The sequence below is a fragment of the Quercus robur genome, chromosome 6, assembly GCF_932294415.1.
Source record: "Quercus robur chromosome 6, dhQueRobu3.1, whole genome shotgun sequence".
NCBI lineage: Eukaryota > Viridiplantae > Streptophyta > Magnoliopsida > Fagales > Fagaceae > Quercus > Quercus robur.
In genome coordinates, this window is record NC_065539.1 from 46356191 (window position 1) to 46380873 (window position 24683).

Sequence of the window (24683 nt, forward strand, 5' to 3'; positions counted from 1 at the left end):
AAAGAATACATGTGGTTTTCTCCTTCCCTCACCCTATTCATTGTTTTCTCCGTTCTCTCCATTCATCACCATCCTCGTCCTTCCTCTCTCTCAATTTGAACCACCCTCACCCCACCACTAATCTTTACCTTTTTTTCTCAATTTGACCCAGCCAAAACCCCAACGCTTCTCTCTTTCAATCTGATCAGCAATAAGATGGAATCACTGGTTTTTTGAGTTGAAAGCTCACTTGATCTCACCCATGACCCAAACATGGGTTTTTTTAGGTTGAGGTGAAATGGGTTGAGATGAAGTTGGGTTAAGGTGAAACGGGTTTTCTGGGTTGAGGCAAAGATTGTACTGTGATTTTCCTTTGAATTTGGTTTGCGTCTTTGTTTATTTTAGGTTGATTTTTTTTTTTGTTGATTTTAGTTTAATTTTCTGTTCATTTTTGGGTCAATTTTGTGTTAAATTATAAGGTGTTGTGATTGGTTGCGGTGGTGATGGTGGGTGGTGCTGTTGCGGTGGTGGTTAGACAATGGTTAGTGGTTGATTAGTTTTGTCCGGTTTAGAGGAAGAGGGAGAGGGAGAGAGAGAAGTCAGATGGAGAAAGAAGAGAGGTGAGAGAAAAAAATATATAAAATAATGATATGCACAGCTATAGTAACCATGTATATTTGCACAGTTATTGTAACAATTGTGCAAATTTACACAACTTTAAACAACCTGATGCAGAAGAATTTTGAGGAATTTTGGGGTTAAATATGCAAAGTTGGACACTTTTTGTATTTTGCATTCACTGGTGTGAATGCTCTAAGAGGGAGGATGCATATACATAAGATGCATCATCCTTCATGACTCTATTCCAAATCTTTTGAACTCAATTTTTGAGACATAAACCCAACGATCATGCTCAATGAAGAGTCACTAACCCTAAGCAAGATTAGTATTTATGTTTACATATACTAAACATATACAATTGAGAAAGATTCGACTGTTTTCTATATATGATCAAGATTTATGTTTACTTATATGACTATTAGGGATATTACACAAAGTAATAGTGGAAGAACAAGGTTATACAAAAGATAAACAGAAAATAAATAACTTGGAGGCACAATATTGTTTTCCTTAGACAATATTTACCACCCATACTATTGTTGCTAAAGGGTTATCACAAATTTGTCTCTAGGATACAACCAAGAAGTTGGGTTCCACATATAACAATTCTGGAAAATAACCATAGGATTTCTTATATTTTCAAGTGAACATAAGTCTCTATTTATATCCATGGGGTTACATTTCATCAAAAGGTGCGTATGGAAAGTTAAAATGTTTCATAAAGTCGTTAATAAGGCTTGAAACCTCTTCAACCTTTCTAAATAGTCACCAGAAAATTCTACAAAAAAACTCGTTTCAAGATTTTCGATTGGTCGAAGATTACTTTCGATCGATTGAGTGCTCTTTTTGATCGGTCGAACAGTGATCGACACATCCAGAGACTTTAGGATTATTTTCTTACCATTTTCGATTGATCGAGCCAAAGCTTTGACCGATCGAAAATGCTGTATTTCGAATTTTCATTTAAAAAATTTCAGAACTTGAATTTTCGCTTTATGAAACAATATTCTCCAAACTCAAATATCATTATTATAACCTATCCTTGTATATACCTATTTATACAACAATTACTAGCTTATTTAACCTAGAGAGTTAAAAGTATTTTATTTGGAAGGAAATTAATGAACATTTTCAATAAGAAATAATGAATACAATTACAACACTAAATAAACCATTGATCTTAGTATAAGAATGATTTATATTACATAATTTATTTATGTAGCATGAAGTACATAAATTATAAAAGGTGTGATTTAAGGATATTTTACAATAGAAACTTTACAAATTGGTGTGTCAAACGGAATTTTTTTTTTAAAGTACAAAATTCATTTATAAAAAATATATTTATATAATCTAATTCACAAGAAATTATTCTCCCATATTAGAAAAATACATATAATTTTTATATTGGCCAAAATAACCTAAGAGCCTACAAAGAGCATGTAAAGGTCAAAAAACCTTCTTCTTCTTCTTTTTTTGGTTGAGAAACAAGTCAAAACAACCTGATATTTTAAACAATATATTTTAGAGGTTAAGTGTATTGGATTATTTATTAATACCAAATATTTTGGTCAGTTTGGTCATTGTAGACAATATTAATGTCAGCAAAAAAAATGTAGACAATATTAATAAATTGATATTTTTCACATTATTAATAATTTAATGTATATCAAAATAGTACAAGTGAATATATATTTTAAATGTTGATGTCATGGCAAAATTTAATTTCATTCATTTTATTATTAATAAAATAGATTTGAAAATGTTTGAGATAGCCTTTCACTTCCATTTATTCCAAACAAAAACATCTCTCAAGTACATCAAGAAAAATAACTACCACTACAAAGTACAAACTTAAGTAGATTCACATCTTAACATTTTTTTAGATAAGTGAATGGAGAGGAAGAGGCGAAAATAAACCAAAACTACATACATGAGACACCACAAAAAGTACTATTGTCATTTAATTACCACTTGAAATTAATAGAGTTCTAATTTGTCCAAGGAAAAAAAAATTCTCCCAGGTTTTTGGGTTAATCATGATTATATTATAAAAGTTGCTTCGTGTGCACCTGCTAATTGGTTTGCTAGCTGGAGACTTTTTTTTATTGATTAATATTCCCCAAAGCAAAACGGTTTGAATTTGATGCCCCAAAAACCTTGTTGGCTACTTTCAGTTGGTACATGTATTGATAGCACTGACGCGAAAGTTAATAAATTAATGATAGGGTCCCACACCGAAGAATGCGAGCAGCGGGGAGTGAAGGCTGAGATATAAAGTGAGAACCGAAGCATAAATCAAAGCATACCTTTCTCGGCCTTTTGGCTAAGATCAAGTGTAGTATCTGTTCTTATCAGTTTAATAACTGGTATGTGGCCCACTGGGTCACATTTACTAAACAATTTTTTTAAGGGGGAAGGCCCATTATGGTAGCTTGCTACTGAGGCCTTTAAGCGGCGCCCATGCGTTGCATTACTGCTTGGGCTTGGCGCGCCCCACCCAAACCTAGTCTAAATTTTGTCAACTTGAACGTCTATTGGTCTCTAGACATTCTCTTAGGAGGCAATAGTAAACATTCTCGTGTTTTCGTTACGTTGGGCCTCTAATCCTCTCTCTTAATTTGATTAAAGCTCTAAGCTAGTGCGTAAAAAATAGATACACTAGAAACCATAAAAATGCATTACCAATGAAAATCAAAAATAAATAACACTATTCACTAAAAATGCACAAAACAGTGAAATATCTGGTTTAGAATTAGATAAAATATTTACTGTTTATGCAAATACATGCCTAGCTAATTTTATATATATTTAAGTAGAGAATACTAATTGTGGGGCCCAATAGTCTATGGGTCCGGCTCGCTCGCTTATAGGGAGTCCACAGGCCCCCAAACTAAAGGGGGGCCAGGGCCCAAGCCCAAAAATAGTGAGCCCGATGTGGCTCAAAGATACGTCCGAGGACCGCTCCGTCCTCGGAAAGCCCAGAACCCCATTGACGAGGATGGGATACAGGCGAACTTGAAAGATCAGAAAATATCTCACGGAAATAGTCCTTAATACCCTTCATTGACATGACACCGCCCCAAACAGAGCCGGATTTTTAAGCTTTATGGACCATCTCCCACAATTCAGGGATTAGACTGATGGGACAGATATCTGCCCTGGAAAGATCGACCCTACACGTGGACGAAGGACAACGAACGTAGGCTAGTATAAAAGAGAATGTTATGTGACCAAGGGAGGGGGTCTCCCATCTAACTTCTGGAGAAAGACTTGATGAAAGAGAATGTCTGGATAATACACGCCGGACACCACATAAAAACCCTCCGACGGGTAACCGGGGACAGCACCATCGCTCCTCGGACATGATCCGAGGAGCCAAATCCTCCTAGATACGAGATTGATGGGCCTGAATATCCAGCCCAAAGCTCTATCTCATATCGGTTCACCTATAGTCCGGCCCGAAATGTCGCCCTGTGATCCAACGCTGGCCTTTCAAGCCCACTCTCTACAAATATTATTGTGAGGGACCTTCCGTGTGCGAGCCCAACGTCGTTGTCGGGCCATTAAAGATTTTGTGTCCCTACAATTGGCGCCGTCTGTGGGAAAAGGCTTGCGCGTTGGCACGAGTGGCACCTGAGTCAGCCCTCTCGCAAACAGAGATTCACGAGTTTTTCCTCATCTCCGGCGACGTGCAGTTGTTGCTCCGCCGTAGGGTTCGTCTAGGGGCTACGCCTTGCACGGCCAACGGAGCGGACAGCTCTAGGGGCTTGCGGCCTCGAGCCAACTCCTCCCTCCCTGGCCTAGGGGCTGACCTTCGAAAAATAAATCAGTATAAAGAAAAAAGTACAAAAAAGACATCTTAAAAGTAATGGACAGAACCAAGGCCTTGCATGGTCCTCGGACCCAAGCCTATGGGGAAACCAAGTACAGAGAAGACATCTTAAAAGTAATGGACAGAACCAAGGCCTTGCATGGTCCTCGGACCCAAGCCTATGGGGAAACCAAGTACAGAGAAGACATCTTAAAAGTAATGGACAGAACCAAGGCCTTGCATGGTCCTCGGACCCAAGCCTATGGGGAAACCAAGTACAAAAAAAGCATCACTGGAATCCCCTATATCCCAGTCGATTGCTCAGATGGATTGCTGAGAAATCATCAGCCTTGGACGATATTCACGCGCTTATCACAGAATATCCAACTGATATCTCGGTTAGTTTTCTTAAGTTTGATTTATTATGAATTATCGATGTAATGCCTGGTAGTGTTGATAAATTGGAGTTAGTTGAATTATGCTTCAAGCCATTCGGCTCTAAATACTCTTGAAGAAACGCACACATAGGGCACACCCATTCAAGAAACAGTGCTCAGAACAAGTAAAGAAATTTCCATTCTCATTATGAAGAAGAGATAGTACAGCGTACAATGAAAAGCTGGAATCAGCCTACGTCGAAGCCTACTACATAAGCAAGAAAAAGAAAAATACAAGAAAGCTGGAGAAAGCCGAGGAGGTATGTCGGAGGAAAGGTTGGCTACAGCTCCGAGACCTTATTCTTCCCCCGCGCTCCTACATGCCCATAACTCAGGCAGCCAAAGAAACCCAACTTGAGCCTGGCACCGTTGAAGAAAAGGTGCAGGGAGTGGGAAACTGAGGGGCTTTCTCTAAATATTCGCCTGCTGCTAAGCAGAGGCGCTGATGGCGGAGAATCTTTCTTCTGACATACCAAAGTGCTGGCATGGACAGAGCCTACTTCGGATTTTGACTAAAAGAGGGAGAGACACCGTTCCCCCTCGGCGGAGGTGGAGTACTCTCCTGAACTTGTGCTTCCTGTGCCCATACCTTACTGTTACAAACCTCATGAAGACACGGCGCTTCTGCGGCGGAGAAAGTTCTTTCTTCCCAACCTTCGCTTTCAACATGTTATGCCAAGAAAGGAGGACTCCGGATATGGGAGGCGTGATGTAAGAGAAAACCAAAAGGAGGGGTGTATGTATAAAGCAACCTTTTCTCCCTCCTATTTATTTGAAAAGACAAGATGATGGCAGTCAACTCACGCGGCGTCCCAAGGAGCACTACAGACAAAGTGGTCTTGGCTCAACTTCCAACGTCAACTGCAATTAAGAGACTCAAGGGGCCTCGTAAAGGCGCGCCTCGATCCTTGGGGTGTCAGTGAAGTACCGCATGACCAGAGGCTGCAGAAATATCTCTTAATCTGCGGGTCCATTGAATTCGCGGCCCAGGCCCGCTTAGCGTGGAGGCCCAGGGACACCCTGTTCGGCACCTCGGGAAATGCCTAATAAAAGGGGAAACCAAGTACTAATGCAGACGTTGGTCTTGGACAGAACCTAAGGCTTGCATGGTCCTCGGACTCAGGCTAAAAGGGAAAACCAAGTACTAATGCAGACGTTGGTCTTGGACAGAACCTAAGGCTTGCATGGTCCTCGGACTCAGGCTAAAAGGGAAAACCAAGTACTAATGCAGACGTTGGTCTTGGACAGAACCTAAGGCTTGCATGGTCCTCGGACTCAGGCTAAAAGGGAAAACCAAGTACTAATGCAGACGTTGGTCTTGGACAGAACCTAAGGCTTGCGTGGTCCTCGGACTCAAGCTAAAAGGGAAAACCCAGTACCGATAAAGACCCAAGTCTCGGACCCAAGCCTAAAGGGAAAAAAGTCAAGTACTTAAGATAAAACGCATAAGTCTTGAACAAAACCCAGGTTTTGCAAAGTCCTCGGACTCAGGCTACTTGGGAAATCAACTGCCCGAATGAAGAAATTTCTCGGCTTAAATACTGGAGAGGGTTAAGTCTCGCGTATCATGAAAGTGGCAGGACAACCTAATGATCGTCAACCTAAAGAGGCCATTCATCCGGTGGGTAACACGTCCTCGGATAGCTACTTCTTACATCTTATCGAAGCATTTAATACCCATCACGGCTAATTTTAAGATAAGTCTCATTCCTCACTGGTCGGATTGTTATGTTGAATAATAATTTTGTTAAAGTCATCGTGGCATCTTTTTATCAACGATTACTTTGGCCTTAATTATTATTGATTGAAATGCTATACTATTATGCCGAGCAGCGCTTTCACATTTGTTAAAATATATAAACAAGACATACGAAATAGAGTAACAATAACTTTTATTAATGTGAAAAATTGTTACAACGTACAAGGAAGGGATTAAACAAGCCTATACAGAAAATGAACTGCTAAAATAGTAACAACATCCGTCACACATGTAAGTAAACCATCAGGTGTCTTCTGAATTCGTCTTCAAAGTCTTTCTGAAATCTATGCCTCAGTACTGCTCATAACAGGAGAAGATCCTTATACAAAAATAATGAAGGAGAAGGAAGAAGAATTGGAAGACATGGAAGCACTTCAGCAAGCTCTTGTCACTGAAGAATGCAAGGGAAAAAGAAGATGGAGGACATGAGCGGGAAGGAGGAGAAGAAGAGGGAAGCAATGAAAAGAAAGTAAAAGGAGCAAAAGAGGGAGAATGGGAGCCTTATTAGGTATGCTCATGAGAGAGCAGATGGAGATGACAAGGGAGATTTTCGACTCAGTCACACCAGAAATGGGGTGTGACGAGTCCCTGCTTCGGATTTTGGCTAAAAGAATGGGGAGGCAAATCTTAAGCCTCCGCCATCCTTGCCCCGACCGAGCCATCTCGAGTTTTGTTAGGACATGGCATTTCTGGGAAAGGAGGGATTTGTTCATGGTGGATTACTATGAGAGAGGTATTATTGAGAAGGGAGTAACTGGATGGAGGAAGTGGATTCTGGGAAGAACGTGAGGGATTCAGATATGAAAAGGTCACCCTCTGTCTCCTCTCTTTATATAGGGGACGAAGAAGAGGGTATGTGACACATTCAGATCCCCAGGGAAATCCAGAGTATAACGCGCCGCTTCGTTCTCCCACACCATCAGTAACCGTTACATCTGGAAGGTCTCGTAAATGGTAAGAGATTAAAGGCACGTTGCAGATAACCACGCGGCATAACGGCAACGTACGTAAATCCAGGAAAAACGTCTCGTAGACCGGCGCATTCCTCGTGTAGGTGAAGAGTCACCAACGTTGATCAAGGGCCGAATTAAATGAGTCGCAGTTAAGGCTCGGAATCACCAAAACCCACCTTTCCAACCAAGACGTTGGACAGCAGGGTTTTAAGGGGCTATTGTGGGGTCCAATAGTCTATGGGTCCGGCTCGCTCGCTTATAGGGAGTCCACAGGCCCCCAAACTAAAGGGGGGCCAGGGCCCAAGCCCAAAAATAGTGAGCCCGATGTGGCTCAAAGATACGTCCGAGGACCGCTCCGTCCTCGGAAAGCCCAGAACCCCATTGACGAGGATGGGATACAGGCGAACTTGAAAGATCAGAAAATATCTCACGGAAATAGTCCTTAATACCCTTCATTGACATGACACCGCCCCAAACAGAGCCGGATTTTTAGGCTTTATGGACCATCTCCCACAATTCAGGGATTAGACCGATGGGACAGATATCTGCCCTGGAAAGATCGACCCTACACGTGGACGAAGGACAACGAACGTAGGCTAGTATAAAAGAGAATGTTATGTGACCAAGGGAGGGGGTCTCCCATCTAACTTCTGGAGAAAGACTTGATGAAAGAGAATGTCTGGATAATACACGCCGGACACCACATAAAAACCCTCCGAAGGGTAACCGGGGACAGCACCATCGCTCCTCGGACATGATCCGAGGAGCCAAATCCTCCTAGATACGAGATTGATGGGCCTGAATATCCAGCCCAAAGCTCTATCTCATATCGGTTCACCTATAGTCCGGCCCGAAATGTCGCCCTGTGATCCAACGCTGGCCTTTCAAGCCCACTCTCTACAAATATTATTGTGAGGGACCTTCCGTGTGCGAGCCCAACGTCGTTGTCGGGCCGTTAAAGATTTTGTGTCCCTACACTAATTTTTAGGAAAAAAAATTTATCTAGTAGTTTTTTTTTTTGAATTATAATTTTAACCCTATTTTTTATTTTTTTAAGAATAAGGATTATTTAATTAGATTAGGAGTATTTTTTTTTTAACTTTTTTTGAAACTATAACTTTCTTAATTCTCTTTATATTTTTTGAAACTACATCTAATTTTTTTTTCTTTTATTATTCTGTATGATACATCAAGTTTTTCCGTCTAATGGATAATGACAATAACTAAATTAACACGACAGTGACGACACTAAAAATCTTATGGTAATTTAAAGGTGGCATTCTTAAATTTTAAATATTGAAATAAGTTAGAGAAAATTTTGATTTGATTTGAAAATGAAATATTTTGGTATTGATCAGTACCAACATACAATTTTAAAGTTATTGCTTAATTTAACTTATCATATTTATATGTAAATATATTTTAAAGATTTGAAATTAACCCTGTGGGGGGTCTGAGGACAACCATTCCTACAAGACCATGCCTAAGGAGCATATGAGCCCAGCAAGCCGATCTTGTGAAGGAAAACCTAGTGCAACTTGAAAAAAAGGGTTTAAACGAGGGCCCTTAAATAGCCCAAGGAAGGCCTTCTACCTTGGATGTGACCGTCCCGAAATAAGCAAGAGGGATCTTGCCTTTAGCCCGGAGGTATGATTTGAGGGAGGCAAACGTGGCCAACATGGAAGGAAAGAGAGGCGAAAACTTGTCAAGAAAGCACCCATTACTTCCACATTGAATGCACTGCAACAATCAAGCTAGCCGCATTAATAACTGAATGACACCTAAACTGTGTCAAGGCAGCCAGTAACTCACTCAGCATTTCCTCCAAATATGGGATGGGGCAAGTATCTAAGAGAGATCAACCACCCTCCATGTGGAGGGTTAGGATGAGAAGGGAACCACTATAAAAGGGGAGGACATCCCAATGAACAAAGATCTGAACTTAGAGATTAGAGAGAGATCACTCAAACTTGTATCTCCCAAAGTTTAACAAGTTCACTTGGTTGACCAAGGAGACATCTATAGACTCTTTTACTTTCCTTTCACTTGCTATTTCGTGTTTCTTTTTGTCTAGATCTTTTTCTCCTACTCTAGCCCTTTGGATTAGGAGTCCACATGTTGGTCATTAGGTATAAATTAATTGTACCTAATAATGCCTATTTTTTGTCCATCCTTCGCTTGGTAGGCCTTGATGCCTATTTTTTGCCCCAAACAAATTCCATTTAACTCATTAGGTATTCTCCCTATTAAAAAAATACGTGTAATTTTGTATTGCCCAAAATAACCTATGAGAGCCTAAAAAAAACATGTAAAGGTCAAAAGAACCTGGTATTTTAAACAACACAATTTAAGAGGTTAAGTGTTTTGGTTTATTGATCGATACCAAATATTTTGGCCGATTTTGTCAATGTAGTTTAAAATTAATAAATTGATACTTTTCACATTATTAATAATTTAATTTAATCAAAAGAGTACAAGTAAATATATATTTTAAATGTTGATGTCATGACAATGATCTTTTCTTTCCTATGTTAACCTTTTCTTAGATAAGTGGCTGACGAAAAGGGTTGCAAACCACATATATAAGACACTACAAAAATATCATTGTTATTAAGTTAGAGTTCAGTATTTTTTTAATTGGAAGTCTCATTTTGTTTTAAATACATAATGACAAGTGGTAGTAGGTTTTAATTTCCATCTATTATTTAGTTAGTGGGTGACGTAGTACTTTCTCATTAAAATAAAAAGGATATTCAAGTTAAAAAGATACTGGAAGTAAGCTAAACCCATTAAATTATTATTTGAAAATGGTAAAGTTCTAACTTGTTAAAGAAAAGATATTAAATTATACCAAGATCAATTAATACCTCAATAAAACGAGTTTATGCAACTTTTCACATTCAACTCTGATTTTATGTCACAAATGATTGATCAGACCTAATTGGAAGACTACATTTTCATAAATTCTCCAAAGTTTTTTTTGTTAATCATGATACATTATAAAAGTGCACCTGCTGATTGGTTTGCAAGCCTCTCAGCAAAAACAAAAAAAAGAAGAAGATTGGTTTGCTAGCTGAAATAATTTTTTATTAATTATTTTAATTCCCCCTAGCAAAACGGTTTGAATTTGATGCCCCAAAAACCTTGTTTGCTTTGTTGTTCCGAATTCCGATGTTAACTTGATCATGTTGACAGAGGCTTTTGCTACGATATTGATGAAAAGTTTCAGTTGGTACAGCGGTGAATCTAGACTCCTTTATACGTCATAGCACTTATGCGAAAGTTAATAAATTAATAATAGGGTCCCACACCGAAGAATGAGAGCAGTGAGGAGTGAAGGCTTACATATAAGATGAGAACCGAACCACTGTACAAAGCATACCTTTCTCGGCCTTTAGGCTAAGATCAAGTGTAGTATCTGTTCTTATCAGTTTAATATCTGGTACATGGCCCAATGGGTCATGTATCATGTGACCCAACCCATTGGGTCACATGATATTAAATAAATTTTTTATGGGGGAAGACCTGTAATGGTAGCTTGCTACTGGGGCCTTTAAGCGTCGCCCATGCGTTGCACTGCTGCTTGGGCCTGGCGCACCCCACCCAAATCAACTACAAAATTTATGGTTCAATTAAATAATTGCGAATCTGCTCACTTAGTAATGCTATGAAATTTCACATCTCCGACTTCCTTAAACCAACAAGAAAAAGGCCCAAATAACAACCCAACGAAAAAAATTTAAATTAGAGCTGATCTAATAATAGAATCTATTTATAAATAAGTAACTAGAATATTTATCAAAAAAAAAAAAAAGAAGAATAGAATAGAATCTAAAATATTTAAATAAACTTCAATAGAATCTATTTGCTAATGATTAACTGTGGATCTACTCTAACCTAATCTAATTAATAATTATATTTGTGTGTGAAACACAAACTTACTAAATAGAAACATTAAAAAAATTGTTCAAGAATAAATCACTAGACTATTACTAGAGTTGATAATAAGTGGATAGAAAGGGACCACTTGAGCCAAAGACTAGATAACCTAGCAAAGCTCTTCAATTGGCAGCTTATTAAATTTCACCAGGGTTAAATGGAATTTAGGTACTTCTATATAGGGTGAATATAAATCATTTTCCTATTTTTTGTGTTGTACTTTATGTTTTATTAATCATAACTTATCATGTGTTTAATTTTTTTTTTTTCATTTTAAACTTTGTTTATTTTATAAGAAAAATTAAACAAATACATGACAAATTATAATTTGTGAAATATAAAATGGAACACATGGAACAGAATAGGGGTAGCTCTAAGTTGATGGTAGGGTGTTCAAATGAACACCTTGACCTAGAATTATTATTATTATTATTGACTATCCTAAAAAATTTGATCACCCTTTTATTTAAGTCCAACAAAACTAAACTTGGTCCCCTTAAATATATCCTTGGCCCTCTAAAAAAAACTAGGAACAACAATCTCTTAAAAAAATTAACAAAGAAGCCCATTTGGCACAATTCATTCGCTCAATCTTCACTCCCTTGCTCAAATTAAAATAAAAAATTGGCACAGCATGATCAAATTATTAAAAAAGAAGAAGAAGCAAATCTAAGTGTTTTAGAGAGAGAAAGTTTGCCTCATTCCCCCGACTTGTCAGTCTAGATAAGCCATCAATTTGCTCCTCTCTCTCTCTCTCTCTCTCTCTCTCTCTCTCTCTCTCTCTCTCTCTCTCTCTCTCTCTCTCTCTCTCTCTCTCTCTCTCTCTGCGTGCATGTGTGTTGAATTGTATTGAGTGTCTGACTCCATAGATTGTGATAGACTAGCGTAAATTTATAATTTATAACAGTGCATAGTCTTATAAGTGTTTGACATCTTTATGACAGTGTTTAATGCTATGAATTATGGCTAGTAAGGAGTTAAAGGGTAAAGACAAATATAAGTAAATAGAATATAGTTTACACTTTAATAAATACTCCCTCCGTCCCACTTTGTTTGTCCTGTTTGAAAAGTCAAACTTTTTAAGGAAACAACATTTATTATTTTGTCTACCTTTTAAAAATGTATAAGTTTCCAAAATTACCGTTAAATAAATTTATCAAAAAATTGAATTAGTAAATTAATAGGGGTATAATAGAAATATTAGTAAATTAATGACTTTTATTTTTAGAAACAGGACAGTATTTTGGGACATCCTAAAATGGAATAGAGGACAAACAAAGTGAGACGGAGGGAGTAGTAAATAACACTTTATGAGGAAGTGGGCCAGGTGGTAGTGGGGATTGGGGTATGGGACAATGGGACTGAATGAGTAGTGAAAGACAAATTTTTTTTGTTTGGATTGTTGAATTGAATTATTAATAAACTAATGTTAAGGACACAACAAAAGTTCTTACAATTACAAAGACCACTAAGTTGAGTTGAATTATTAAATAGACGAATTGTATTTTTTTTTATTGAATTGTTAAATTGAATTCTTAATAGAGTACCACAAAAAAAAAAAAAAAATCTTAATACAATTACAACAGCGAATAAGTTGAGTTGAATTGTTAAATAAAAAAATTGCAATCGAATGAGAGATTGGTGGATGAATGATTTATTGGTTGTTTACATTGAAATAGAGATAGTTTGTAATATTAATAATGAGACTATCATATAATAAATTCAAAATATAAAATCTCATAAAAGAAAATTACAAAATTTTTGTATTTTCATTTTTTTGACGTTCAATATATGAGGTTTTATTTTTATCAAGTTTTATATAATTTTCAACACCTCTTGTTGGTTGTCTATCAGCAAGTGATTTCTCTAAATTTCTTATTCACTATCCTGAATATTTTTTTTATAAATGGAATTGAGGATTTGTAGTCACCTTCTCATTGAATTATCAACATCTTGCCATCTTCACCCAAAACAAAAAATAAATAAATGAGAAAAAAAAAAAAGCCATGTTAGATGATTTCCACTAAATTAGGCAATAAGAAAAAAAAAACTTTCACCATTCTGGTTCAAAGCAGTTGTTGTAAAATTAGGATATTACCTAAGGTTCAAGGCTGTGAAAGGCAGCAAGCAAAGCTGAAGTAACGAATTTGATGCCCAACGGAACCAAATGATTTCAAATTTTCAAGCAAAGTGTAACTGTGTTCTAACTGGGAGAGGAGATTCGTATACATTCTACTTTTCGTTTGAGAATCTTTTTATGCATTATAAAAAAGAAAAAGAAAAAGAAAAATCTTTTTATGTCCCACATGGAATTAAAGTTTGAAAAGAGCGAAGCATAGACTAGTTATAAAAGTAGAAGTGTGCAACCGTACAAATCATACCTTTCTCGGCCTTTCGGCTAAGATCAAGTGTAGTATCTGTTCTTATCAGTTTAATATCTGATAGGCCCAATGGGTCATGTATCATGTGACCCAACTCATTGGGTCACATGATATTAAATAATTTTTTTATGGGGGAAGGCCCGTAATGGTAGCTTGCTACAGGGGCCTTTAAGTGTTGCCCATGTGTTGCACTACTGCATGGGCCTGGCGCAACCCAACCAACGCAAGTTTTAAATTATTTGAATGAAACCAAAGGAATAAATGCGTCAATATATAAATTTTCAGTCGAAACCAATGGAAATATATAAAGTTTTGAATTTCGGTCTAAGGGTGAGTTTGGTTCAGCTTTTTGAAAAAGCGCATAATGAAAAAGTGGAGTTTTGTAAAAGTGCATAATGAAAAAGTGGAGTTTCAAAAAACTGAGTGTTTGGTAAAAGCTGTTAAAAAGTGCATAATGAAAAAGCTGAGTATTTGGTAAAAACTGTTAAAAGTGGCTTTTTGAGGGGTAAATGACCAAAAAGGACAATGTATATATAAGAGAATTTATTTCAAACTTTTTTTTTTTTTTTTTGTTTTTGTTTTTTGTGGATGTGAGTTTATTTCATACTTATTAAATCATCTATTTCATATACTTACTAAACAATAATAATAATATTATTAATTAAATCTAAATAATTTCCATCAACATGAAGCACAAAATAAAAATGTAAAAAGATGATAAAATATACACCAACAATCTAAGTTTAAATTGTACTACATAAAAATGTAAAAACATATAAAATACATATCAATAATCTAAGTTTAAATTGTACAACACAAAAATGTAAAAAAGATGATAAAATACATACCAATAACCCAAGTTTAAATTGTACTACAGGATATTATATAAAAAATAGTGGTCCAGCTTGAATCTGTTCCACACAAAGATTACAAAAAGTAGTGGTCCAGCTTGAATTATTATCCCATAATGCTCTAGCCTTTTTTGCCTCGGGGTTGGAAGTTGTGTTTTTACCCATCTATAAAGTTAACCAGTGAGGTTGAAGCATATTAGCAAAACCATAAATTTTTTATTAAGATCAAAACAAACAGGTACAAGGACTAGCAGGTCCAAACAGAATTACAAAGCAGAGCTACATCACATCAACACATTGTCAAGGTTAAATATTTGACAGACATAACCAACACTCCACACCATTATCCTTAAACAGGTTTTGTACCATGACCTACAGGTTGGGAGCTTGTGATACGATGACAAAAAATATTTTTTCCCCATATATGCCTATCCAAACACAATGCAGTTAGAAAGTTGCCAGAAAGGAACATTTCATGTCTAATAACTTTATACATCTACATACAAAGTGGTGAAGTGAAATGAACAGAATTCCCAACCTAGAAAAGGGTAAGAAGTGAGCAAAAGCAATTTTCTACCAATCATGAAGATGTAAATGAACTAGATGGAAATAAGGGGTCCAGAAATCTTTTGAAGTTAACAACCCCAAGAGAAACTCAAATGTAATATCATAGATACAACGTTCCTCAACCTTTCCTTAAGGGATTTACATGTCATTCTGAGCAGTGTAAAAATTTTCAGAATATGAATGATATTATATGAACATCACTTTGCTACCAGAAATTTTTAATAGGTTACCAGATTCACTAACATAAAGTAAAAGGAACTTAAAAGTTTGGATATTGTACCCTATTATAAAGGGAAGAAGATAGAAAGAGACCAAAGTATGATCAAACTAAAAAGATTCCACAAGTGTGATTCAGGGAGCACGAAGACAATTCTTTTTTTTTTTTTTTTAATTATTGTTTTTTGATAGCTAAATAAAATTCATTAAATAAAAAAGGCAATTCCAATACACGGTGTGTACTGAAACGACACGAAGGAGTACAAAAGAAGAAAACATAAGGCATCGAAAATAAAACTAGCTAATGTACAAAGAATTCATGAAATCTTGCAACCCCTCAGCCGAGAAGGATACAAGCAGAGCAATCCACTCATATAGCATCTTCAAGAATAAAAACTTCAACTTTGCAGTGTTAATTTCTCAGTCATCAAAACAGCAAGCATTATGTTCCCACCAAATACATCACATGAGACAATAAGCTTTCCAAATTGTTCCAAAACTTCTCCTGCCAAACCACCCCCTCCAACACTCCAACATCCCAACAAGGAAGCTGGCATTACCCAAGAAACACCCAACACAAAGAAATTTCTTTAATTTTAAAAGTTAATTGTATTTTTACTATCAAGCTATTGAATTTTATTTTAGGTCTTATCATTTTATTTAATTTCCTAATGTCAATATTTTTTTCATAATACAATAATTAGGCTCTAACCCAAGTCAATTAGATTACGGTTTAGTTCTAGTAGTCAATTATACTTCTACGGGGACAAGCTTATGGTAATAAGTGCATCATAAGCACTAAATGAGTATTGGTAGTAAACTTCAGCATAGAGGGCCATTCACAAGCTACAACTAACAAATGCTTAATGTATAACAAGAAGCTAGCTAGCTAAGATTAATCTCGGCTATTTCAGATTCACAAACTATACTCATTAAACACTTCATTATATATTAAAATAGCACACTCGGTAAAAAAAAAAAAAAAAAAAAATTCAGATCAGTGTTAAACACTTCATTATATATTTTTACTAACTAAACACTTCATTATATATTCCAATCAGCAAAAACAAATAACAAAACAAGTAAAGGAACAATACCCATTCATAGCAAGATCCGAAATTTTTTTTCACACACTCGGTAAAAATAAAAAAAATAAAATTCAGATCGGTGTTGGTACCTGGTTTTTGGTAGCAGATCAGTGTTTTTGGTACCTGAGAAATCAAAACCCACACACCAAAAGTGAGAAATCAACCAAAGAACAGAGAAATCAAACCCAGATCCATGAGAAATCAACCAAAGAACAGAGAAATCAAAACCAAAACAACCCAAATCAAACCCATGAGAATCAACCTAGGTTCAGTCCAAATCAAAACAACCCATACCCATGAGAAATCAACCCAAAGAACACACAGAAAAATCATTACCCTTAAAACAAACCACAATCCAAAACTACAGAAAGACTTACGAAGAGGAAGAACCAGAAAGAAAGAAAGAAAGAAGAAGAAGAGGAAGACGAAGCGGAAAAAGAAAAGGAAGACAAAGAAAAAAGACAGAGAGTAGAGAGACTTACGGAGAGGGCAGAGCAAGCAGAGAGAAGAGATGGAGGCGTCAAATGCGAAGGGAGAGCAGAGATGAGAGATGATGGGCGTGAGAGAAATAGCTGGGTATTTCGGTCTTTTTGGTTATTGCAACGGTAATATTGTAAACGCACATAGCGCGTTTTGATTTATGGACCCCTGAGGGTCCATAAATCTTCCGCGTTTTGTCCTCAGTAAATTATAAAAGTTCAAAACGCAACTTTTATAAAAAAGCAGAGTTTTGAGCTTACCAAACGCGCAAGTTGGTGTGGCTTTTTTGAAAACGCCCTTTTTGGGCTCAAAAAGTGGAACCAAACGGGCTATAAATCAAAGTCCTGAAACCCAACTTGAACAACCAGATTGGAGGAGAGAGATTGAGAGATGATTGAGGAAAATACTAAAAAAAAAAGCTCAAAGCTTCTTCACCCAACTTGAACAACCAGATTGAATATTGAGCTATGGTTGAGGAAAATACTAAAAAATTGAATTTAAGCTACGATAAATCAATAGAGATATTAAATACTAAATACTAAAAAAAAAAAAATTTGTAGGTTTTTGAGTGAAGGGTTATTAACTATTTATTTGATTTTCACAAACAATTTTTTGATAAATATCACGAACAATTTTGTTAAATTTTGTTAAGTAGCCGAGTGTTTGAGATTCGTTTATAATAGGGTTTTTGCACCCTATTATTATTAAATGATTTATTCAAGATAATCCATTAAATGATTGCCCAAATATAATCAATTCTGTATATAGTATAGCTATGTTAGGTTTATGTTGAGGTTCCTCTCAATCAAAAAAAAAAAAAAAAAAAAGGTTATGTTGAGGTTATTTCATCAAATAATTAGCCACCTAATTTCCACCTGCTCTTATTTAAAATAAAAATTCAACATACTCCATCTTGTTAGTTGGGTTCATGAGCAAAGATCATAATAAAGTCACCAACCTGCTCTTATCTAAAATAAAAATTCAACATGTTCCATCTTGTTTGATGGGTTCATGAGCAAAGATTAACAAAATCACTTTTGACATATACTTATTTCATGCACTATATCTATACGAATGTACTTCTCACTAATTGAGTGTTGGTTATACAATTGTGTAAAACTTATATGTTATGAGAGGGAGGATGGATATACATAAGATACATTCTCTTTTGTTGCCCACTAGTACTCCAAATATTTCAAATCCGAATTCCAGGACTTGAAACCCAATGATCATGCTTAGTGAAGAGACACTAACTCCCCTTTTGACTGTGTTTATGTTTAATATATGTACAATTGAGAAAAAGTCAGCATTTTTCTATTCAATCGTAATTTATGTTTCCCTATATTAAAGAAAATACAAACTTATTGTACATGTAGAGATAAAAGTTTTTATTTGGTAGGGAAGTAACAAAAAAAAAAAAAAAGAATAATAAAAAAAGTGATGCTAAGGATATTGCATATTTTTTATATTATTTAATTTATTTATGTAGAATAAAAATATAGAATTATAAAAAGAGTAATGTATAAGTCATTACAAATTTTGCTTTCATAATTAAATTTACAAAATAATGTGTCAACTTCTAAATGTAAAATACAAAATATATATGAAATATATTTATTATATTTCTAATGTGCCACCAATTATATTTATTGATGCATTAATTTGTAATTTCTTATAATAATAGTGATAATAGCTTTATAATTTTTCATATACTTAAAAAAAAAAAAAATTAAGTGTGAAAATAATGGAAATCACATATTGACAATGCGGCCAAAACTTAGGTACAATAGTTTAGATACTGTTCCTTAGGTTATCTTCTTAAGATTCTGCCATGTGTCTACTTAACTAAAAAATACACTTCCTTCTCATAAGAAAAAATCCATATAGCAGAATCTTGAAAATGGAACTTAAGGAACAGTACATAGGTACTATACCTAAGTCTTGCTCTTGACAACACCATCCTACAATATTGTCAAGTCATATGAATACTAGTAAAGAAAGTTTATGTTCAGTGTTATCTGCTCCAAGCTGCCACAAGGACACAATGATTGACTCCACTCATGTATGGCTCTCCACCATTTTTCAGGTTGTAAACAAGTTGAGTCGAGTATTAAAATTTCAAAATTGTTAATTTAATTTAATTTTGTACACAAGTTGAGCTTGAGCTAGGCTTATTTTCTCTTTGAATAAGCTTAAGTTTGTTAACGAATAACTTAATTAACTTATTTCTTACCCATATATAGTAAAAACTACAGTTATTTTTTTTTTTACTCATTCACAAATATATGCCTTTAATTAATAACTAAATTATAGTTGCAATTATATTATAATCTTATAAAAATTAGATTCATAAACCTTGTATTCTTAAGAGTTATATATAGTTTTTACTATGAAATAGACTATTTATATTATCAATAAATTAAATTAAAAAAATTCAATAAATTGTGAATAGAATTTGATATCTTATGTTCTTATTTATCAACTTGCACAATTCAATATCAAGTCTATATAAATATAATTTTATACATGTATGTATATAAATAAAACATATAATATTATATATATGCTAAAATTGAGTTTTATATTTATAACTTGTTTACAAACACATTATTACATTTGAGTTTGATTTGTTTAATAGCCAAACTTAAACGTGAACTTGAGCTTAATTTGTTTACTAACCAACGAATATAAATAAACTTTTTATTGGGTTAAACGGAACCGAGCATTTTATAAACAACTCGGTTTTTTTTTTTTTTTTAACTTAGAACTTTGTGGCATTGATGTGACAAGTACAATACTAATTCACACGTCAATTTGAAAGTTTTTTTTATAATAAAATCGATAATAACTTTGAATCCTGTACATTGGAACAACTTAAACATTTTTCATATTATTTTTATGAAGATAAAACAAAAACATGAAAAATAATACCTGTAATCCTACAATATTGCCAAACCATATGAATTTGAGAATTTCCAACCAAGAAAGTTTCAGCCTTATCTATCCTACGCAAGGCCATATGGTCCACGCCGGTCATGTGTGGCTCAATTCTCCACACCAAATCTAATCCCAACCAAACAGTCCAACTCAAGTTCTCAACCCCACTTCCAAGTTCTAGTCTAGCACCAAAACAAAAAAAAAAAAAAAAAACCCCTAAAAGACAAAAGAGTTATATTGTTGGAACTTCTGTTGCTTTGGCTTCTGTGTGTGTTCCTTTTTGGGTTTTGGAAAACAGAACCGCTGGGAACTGAAAAACTCAAAAGCTATGGACTCAAAGGTTTATGTCCCTCTCTCTACAACACAAGCGGTCCCAGTACCACGTAATCGTGCTTTTTCCAGCTCATCTTCACTTTCAACAGGTTCTCAGTCTCTCCCTATCCGAGCACCCCCTACCCTTGATTCTGATTCTGATTCTGAATCCAATGCTCCCAACAAAACTTTAAGTCTCAGTAGTAGTATTAGTAGTACTAGTGGTGGTTACAATGGGTATGAGTCTGAAGAACAATTTTTAACTGGGGAGGAGTTTGAGTCTGCTTCAGAGAGGCCATCGGTGGCAGACCCAGATGAGGAAACTCTAGAAAAGAGTGAAAGTTTTGATTTTTCTGGGCCTTTTGTGAGAGACTCAGATGGGAAGAGCTTAGAAAATAGTATAGAATATGAGGGAGAGAGTGATGAAATTGTTGAGCCAGTTTTGGTTGATAACCGGGTTATGCCTAAAGCCAGGTTGTCTATGGATGATGATGATGATGATATTGATGTTGAGGAGGAGGAGGAGGAGGAGATGGTGAGCGCAGTCGATGAAGATGGTGGGGTTTCAGGTCCAGTGAGGGTTCCAGGGATTGAGGAATTAGAGAAGTTTGATAGTGCACTTAGAATTAAGGCATTGGGTGTTGAAGAGGATGAGTTGGTGGAGTGGAGGGATTCTTTTACTTCTAAACAATCTGAGCCTGCAATAGAGGTGAAGGTTGTGGAAGGTGCGGTTTTGGATGGATTTGTTGGGGTGCAAAATGGGGTTCTTGGTGTTGGAGAAGAGAAGGCATTGGTTGTGGAGGAGCCTGGTGAGGCTTCTGTATTGGCTGAAGTGATTGAAGATAAGGGTCCTGGTGTCACCGAGGCGGCTTATGTTGAAACTTTGATGCCGAATGGGGAAGATGTTATGGAGAAAAATCTGAGGCTGGATGAGGATTTTAAGTTCTATGGTGAAGAAATGGCGAATGGGGAAGATGTTATGGAGAAAAATCTGAGGCTGGATGAGGATGTTAAGTTTTATGGTGAAGAAATGGAGAATAGGGAAGACGTTATGGAGAAAAATCTGAGGTTGGATGAGGATGTTAAGTATTATGGTGAAGAAAAAGGAGTAGACAATGAAGGTCTTGAATTAAATGGCGCAAATGGAGGGGAGCAAGAAATTGTGGGACTAAGTGAGAATGGTGCTGAAGAATCCAGTGGAATGGTTGAAGAAACTTCTATTACGGTTAATGAAACTGACATAGTAAGCTCAGATACTGAAGATTGTATTGATTCCACACAGTTAGAGAAACAGATAGCTGTGACAAACGGTTTTGCTGAGACCAAGGAATGTAATCTCTTAGAGTCAAATTTTTTTGAAAGGGAAGTTGATGCTAGTGGAAGTTTTACTCTGTATGAAGGAAGTGACAATGAGAATGGAATGGACTTGGATGAAGAAGTGGACTCAGATAGGGAGGGTGAAAGAAATCAACTTTTTAATTCTGCTGCATTGGAGGCTCTTCTGAAAGCAGTATCTGGTGCTGGCTCAGAGGAGAGTCCTGCTGGTTTAGGTTCCTCATTCGATTCTCTACGACCTGCTACAAATCCAAATCGCCTCAATGTTTTTTCTTCAGACCTTCGAGTTGAGGATGAATCTGAGGATAGCCTAAGTGAAGAGGAAAAGAAAAAAATTGAGAAGATACAACTTGTAAGAGTGAAATTCTTGAGGCTTGTACGAAGGCTAGGCATTTCTCCTGAAGATACCGGAGTTTCAAAAGTTTTACATAGGTTGGCCCCTGTAGCTGGCAGGCACTTTAGTCAGACTTTCAGCCTTGAATTAGCAGCAAAGAGGTTGGCTATGCAACTTGAAGCAGAGGGGAAAGATGATCTAGACTTCTCATTAAATATTTTGGTTCTTGGCAAAACTGGTGTGGGGAAAAGTGCAACTATTAATTCCATTTTTGGTATGGAAAAGGCAATGATTGGTGCGTTTGAACCTGTCACAACAACTGTGAAAGAGATTGTTGGAACAATAGGTGGTGTCAAGATAAGATTCCTTGACACACCGGGGCTTAGGTCTTCTGTGATGGAACAATCTATCAACCGGAAAATATTAGCATCTGTAAAGAAGTTTTTGAAGAAGTTCCCTCCAGATATTGTCCTCTACGTTGATCGTTTAGACACTCGAACTGAAAATCTCAATGATTTGCCATTGTTAAGGTTGATAACTGGTTCTCTCAGTGCATCAATATGGGTAAATGCTGTTATCGCTTTGACCCATGCTGCTTCTGCTCCTCCAGATGGACCAATGGGATCACCTCTAAGCTATGACAATTTTGTTTCTCGCCGATCCTATGTTATTCAGCAGTGTATCAGTGAAGCAGTTGGTGATATGCGCCTGATGCAACCAAGTCTCATGCATCCAGTGTCCCTAGTTGAGAACCATCCATTGTGTCAAACAAACAACTATGGAGAAAGAGTGCTTCCCAGTGGACTTGCTTGGAGACCCCACTTATTGCTTATGTTTTACTCAATAAAGATCTTATCTCAAGCAATTCCTTTATTAACACCTCAGAAATATGTTGATAACAGAAAGCTTTTTGGGTTTGGGGTACGGTCCCCACCTCTAAACTACTTCTTGGCTTCTCTCCTGCAGTCACACGCCCATCCAAAACTCTCTGGTGATCAAGGAGGTGGTAGTGATACTGTTGACTCAGATATTGGGAATTTATCAGATTCTGAGGAAGAAGAAGAGGATGAGTATGACCAACTTCCACCATTTAGACCTCTGAAGAAATCTCAGATTGCCAAACTCAGCAAGGAGCAAAGAAAAGCTTATTTTGAGGAGTATGATTATCGTGTGAAGCTCCTTCAAAAGAAACAGTTGAAAAGGATGAGAGAGATGAAGAAGAAAGGCAAAGATGGTGGCAATGATTATGCTCACATGGAGGAAGACGCGGACCAGGAGGATACAAGTCCAGCGGATGTGCCAGTTCCTTTACCTGACATGGCCCTCCCACATTCCTTTGACGGAGATAATCCTACATTCAGATATCGTCATTTGGAGCCCACATCTCAGTTTCTTGTGAGGGCAATTCCAGGAACTCATGGCTGGGACCATGATTTTGGGTATGATGCTTTAATGCTTGAAAGGAGTCTTGCTATTTCTGGTAGATTTCCTGCTGATTTTGAAGTTCAAATAATGAAGGATAAAAAACAGTTTAGCATGTACTTAAATTCCTTAGTTGCCATGAAGCATGGGGAGAATGGATCAACCATGGCAGGGTTCAATATTCAAAACGTTGGAGGGCAGCTTGCTTACATCCTAAGAGGAGAAACCAAAGTAAAAAATTCCAATATAAATAAAGCAACTGCTGGAGTAACTCTTACTTTCTTAGATGGAAATGTGGCCACTGGACTCAAGATTGAGGATCAGATTGCAATTGGAAAGCGCTTGGTTTTGGCAGGAAGTACTGGAGTTGTCAGATCTCAAGGTGAAACAGCTTATGGAGCAAACTTGGAAGTGCGCCTCAAGGAGGCGGATTTCCCTATAGGGCAGGACCAATCCACCTTAGGTCTTTCTCTCGTGAGATGGAGAGGTGACATGTCTCTCATGGCCAATCTACAGTCCCAGTTTTTCATTGGACGGAGTTCTCAAATGGCTATACATGTTGGATTGAATGACAAGCGAAGTGGGCAGATCACTGTCAGGATAAGCAGCTCAGAGCAACTACAAATTGCACTCTTTGGCATCCTTCCAATTGCAGTCTCCATCTTTAGGAGCATTTGTCCTGGGTTTGGTGCAAAAAAATCATCATAGTACTAGGTGTTGTTTTCCTTTTATTGTGGGTTATTTTGATGGGGTAAAGTTTTAGGCAAGCCACCAACTTGTCTTTATGATGATGTTCAGCATGCTGTTCTTTTAGCTTATTTTGGCAGGTCTTATGAACTATAACATTAATGACATGAAACATACACAATGATGTTCTCTGAGTTGGTTCTTTTTCTTACTTATATCCCATTTCATGATCTCAGTTTGTTAAAAGAGCTTCAACTAGTGGAGAGAGAAACAGGAAAAGTTTCAAGAGCTATAATCTTTTATTGGGCTCTGTATTAGGAAAAAAAAGTTCTATGAATTGGGTAGCCACCTTGATTCTGCTCTCATCTTAACCATGCTACATACAACATATTAGTTTTGATGCTGTAACCTTGTAAATTTTGAGGTACCTTTTAATCTTACTAGTGTCAATAATTGCTTTCTCCCCAACTAATTCCTTAAGGTTGTTTTAAATGTTGTAACAAATTTCAAAGTAGTTACAATTAAAGAAAAAGAAAGTTCAATAAATTTGTAAACAGGCTTCTGCCTTACC

At 36.4% G+C, this 24683-nt stretch overlaps 1 protein-coding gene, 1 long non-coding RNA gene, 1 other non-coding gene and 2 pseudogenes across 3 annotated transcripts; 4 read left to right on the plus strand and 1 right to left on the minus strand.

Annotated features, from left to right (window-relative positions):
• Nucleotides 1–2905: 2905 nt before the first annotated feature.
• LOC126690665 (U2 spliceosomal RNA) lies at nucleotides 2906–3100 on the plus strand. The gene has a single exon (XR_007644709.1). It is a non-coding gene; the product is annotated as a U2 spliceosomal RNA (small nuclear RNA).
• A 7841-nt stretch (nucleotides 3101–10941) lies between these two features.
• LOC126690669 (U2 spliceosomal RNA) lies at nucleotides 10942–11166 on the plus strand (annotated as a pseudogene).
• Nucleotides 11167–13879: 2713 nt separating this feature from the next.
• LOC126690666 (U2 spliceosomal RNA) lies at nucleotides 13880–14101 on the plus strand (annotated as a pseudogene).
• Nucleotides 14102–14621: 520 nt separating this feature from the next.
• On the minus strand, nucleotides 14622–17288 carry LOC126689057 (uncharacterized). The gene is made up of 3 exons (XR_007644414.1): nucleotides 17088–17288; nucleotides 16695–16728; nucleotides 14622–14899 (listed from the first exon to the last, which is right to left on the minus strand). It is a non-coding gene; the product is annotated as an uncharacterized LOC126689057 (long non-coding RNA).
• A 2887-nt stretch (nucleotides 17289–20175) lies between these two features.
• On the plus strand, nucleotides 20176–24306 carry LOC126689058 (translocase of chloroplast 159, chloroplastic). The gene has a single exon (XM_050384083.1). The coding sequence runs from the start codon at nucleotides 20351–20353 to the stop codon at nucleotides 24131–24133; it is 3783 nt and encodes a 1260-aa protein (XP_050240040.1). The 5' UTR covers nucleotides 20176–20350; the 3' UTR covers nucleotides 24134–24306.
• The last annotated feature ends 377 nt before the right edge of the window (nucleotides 24307–24683 follow it).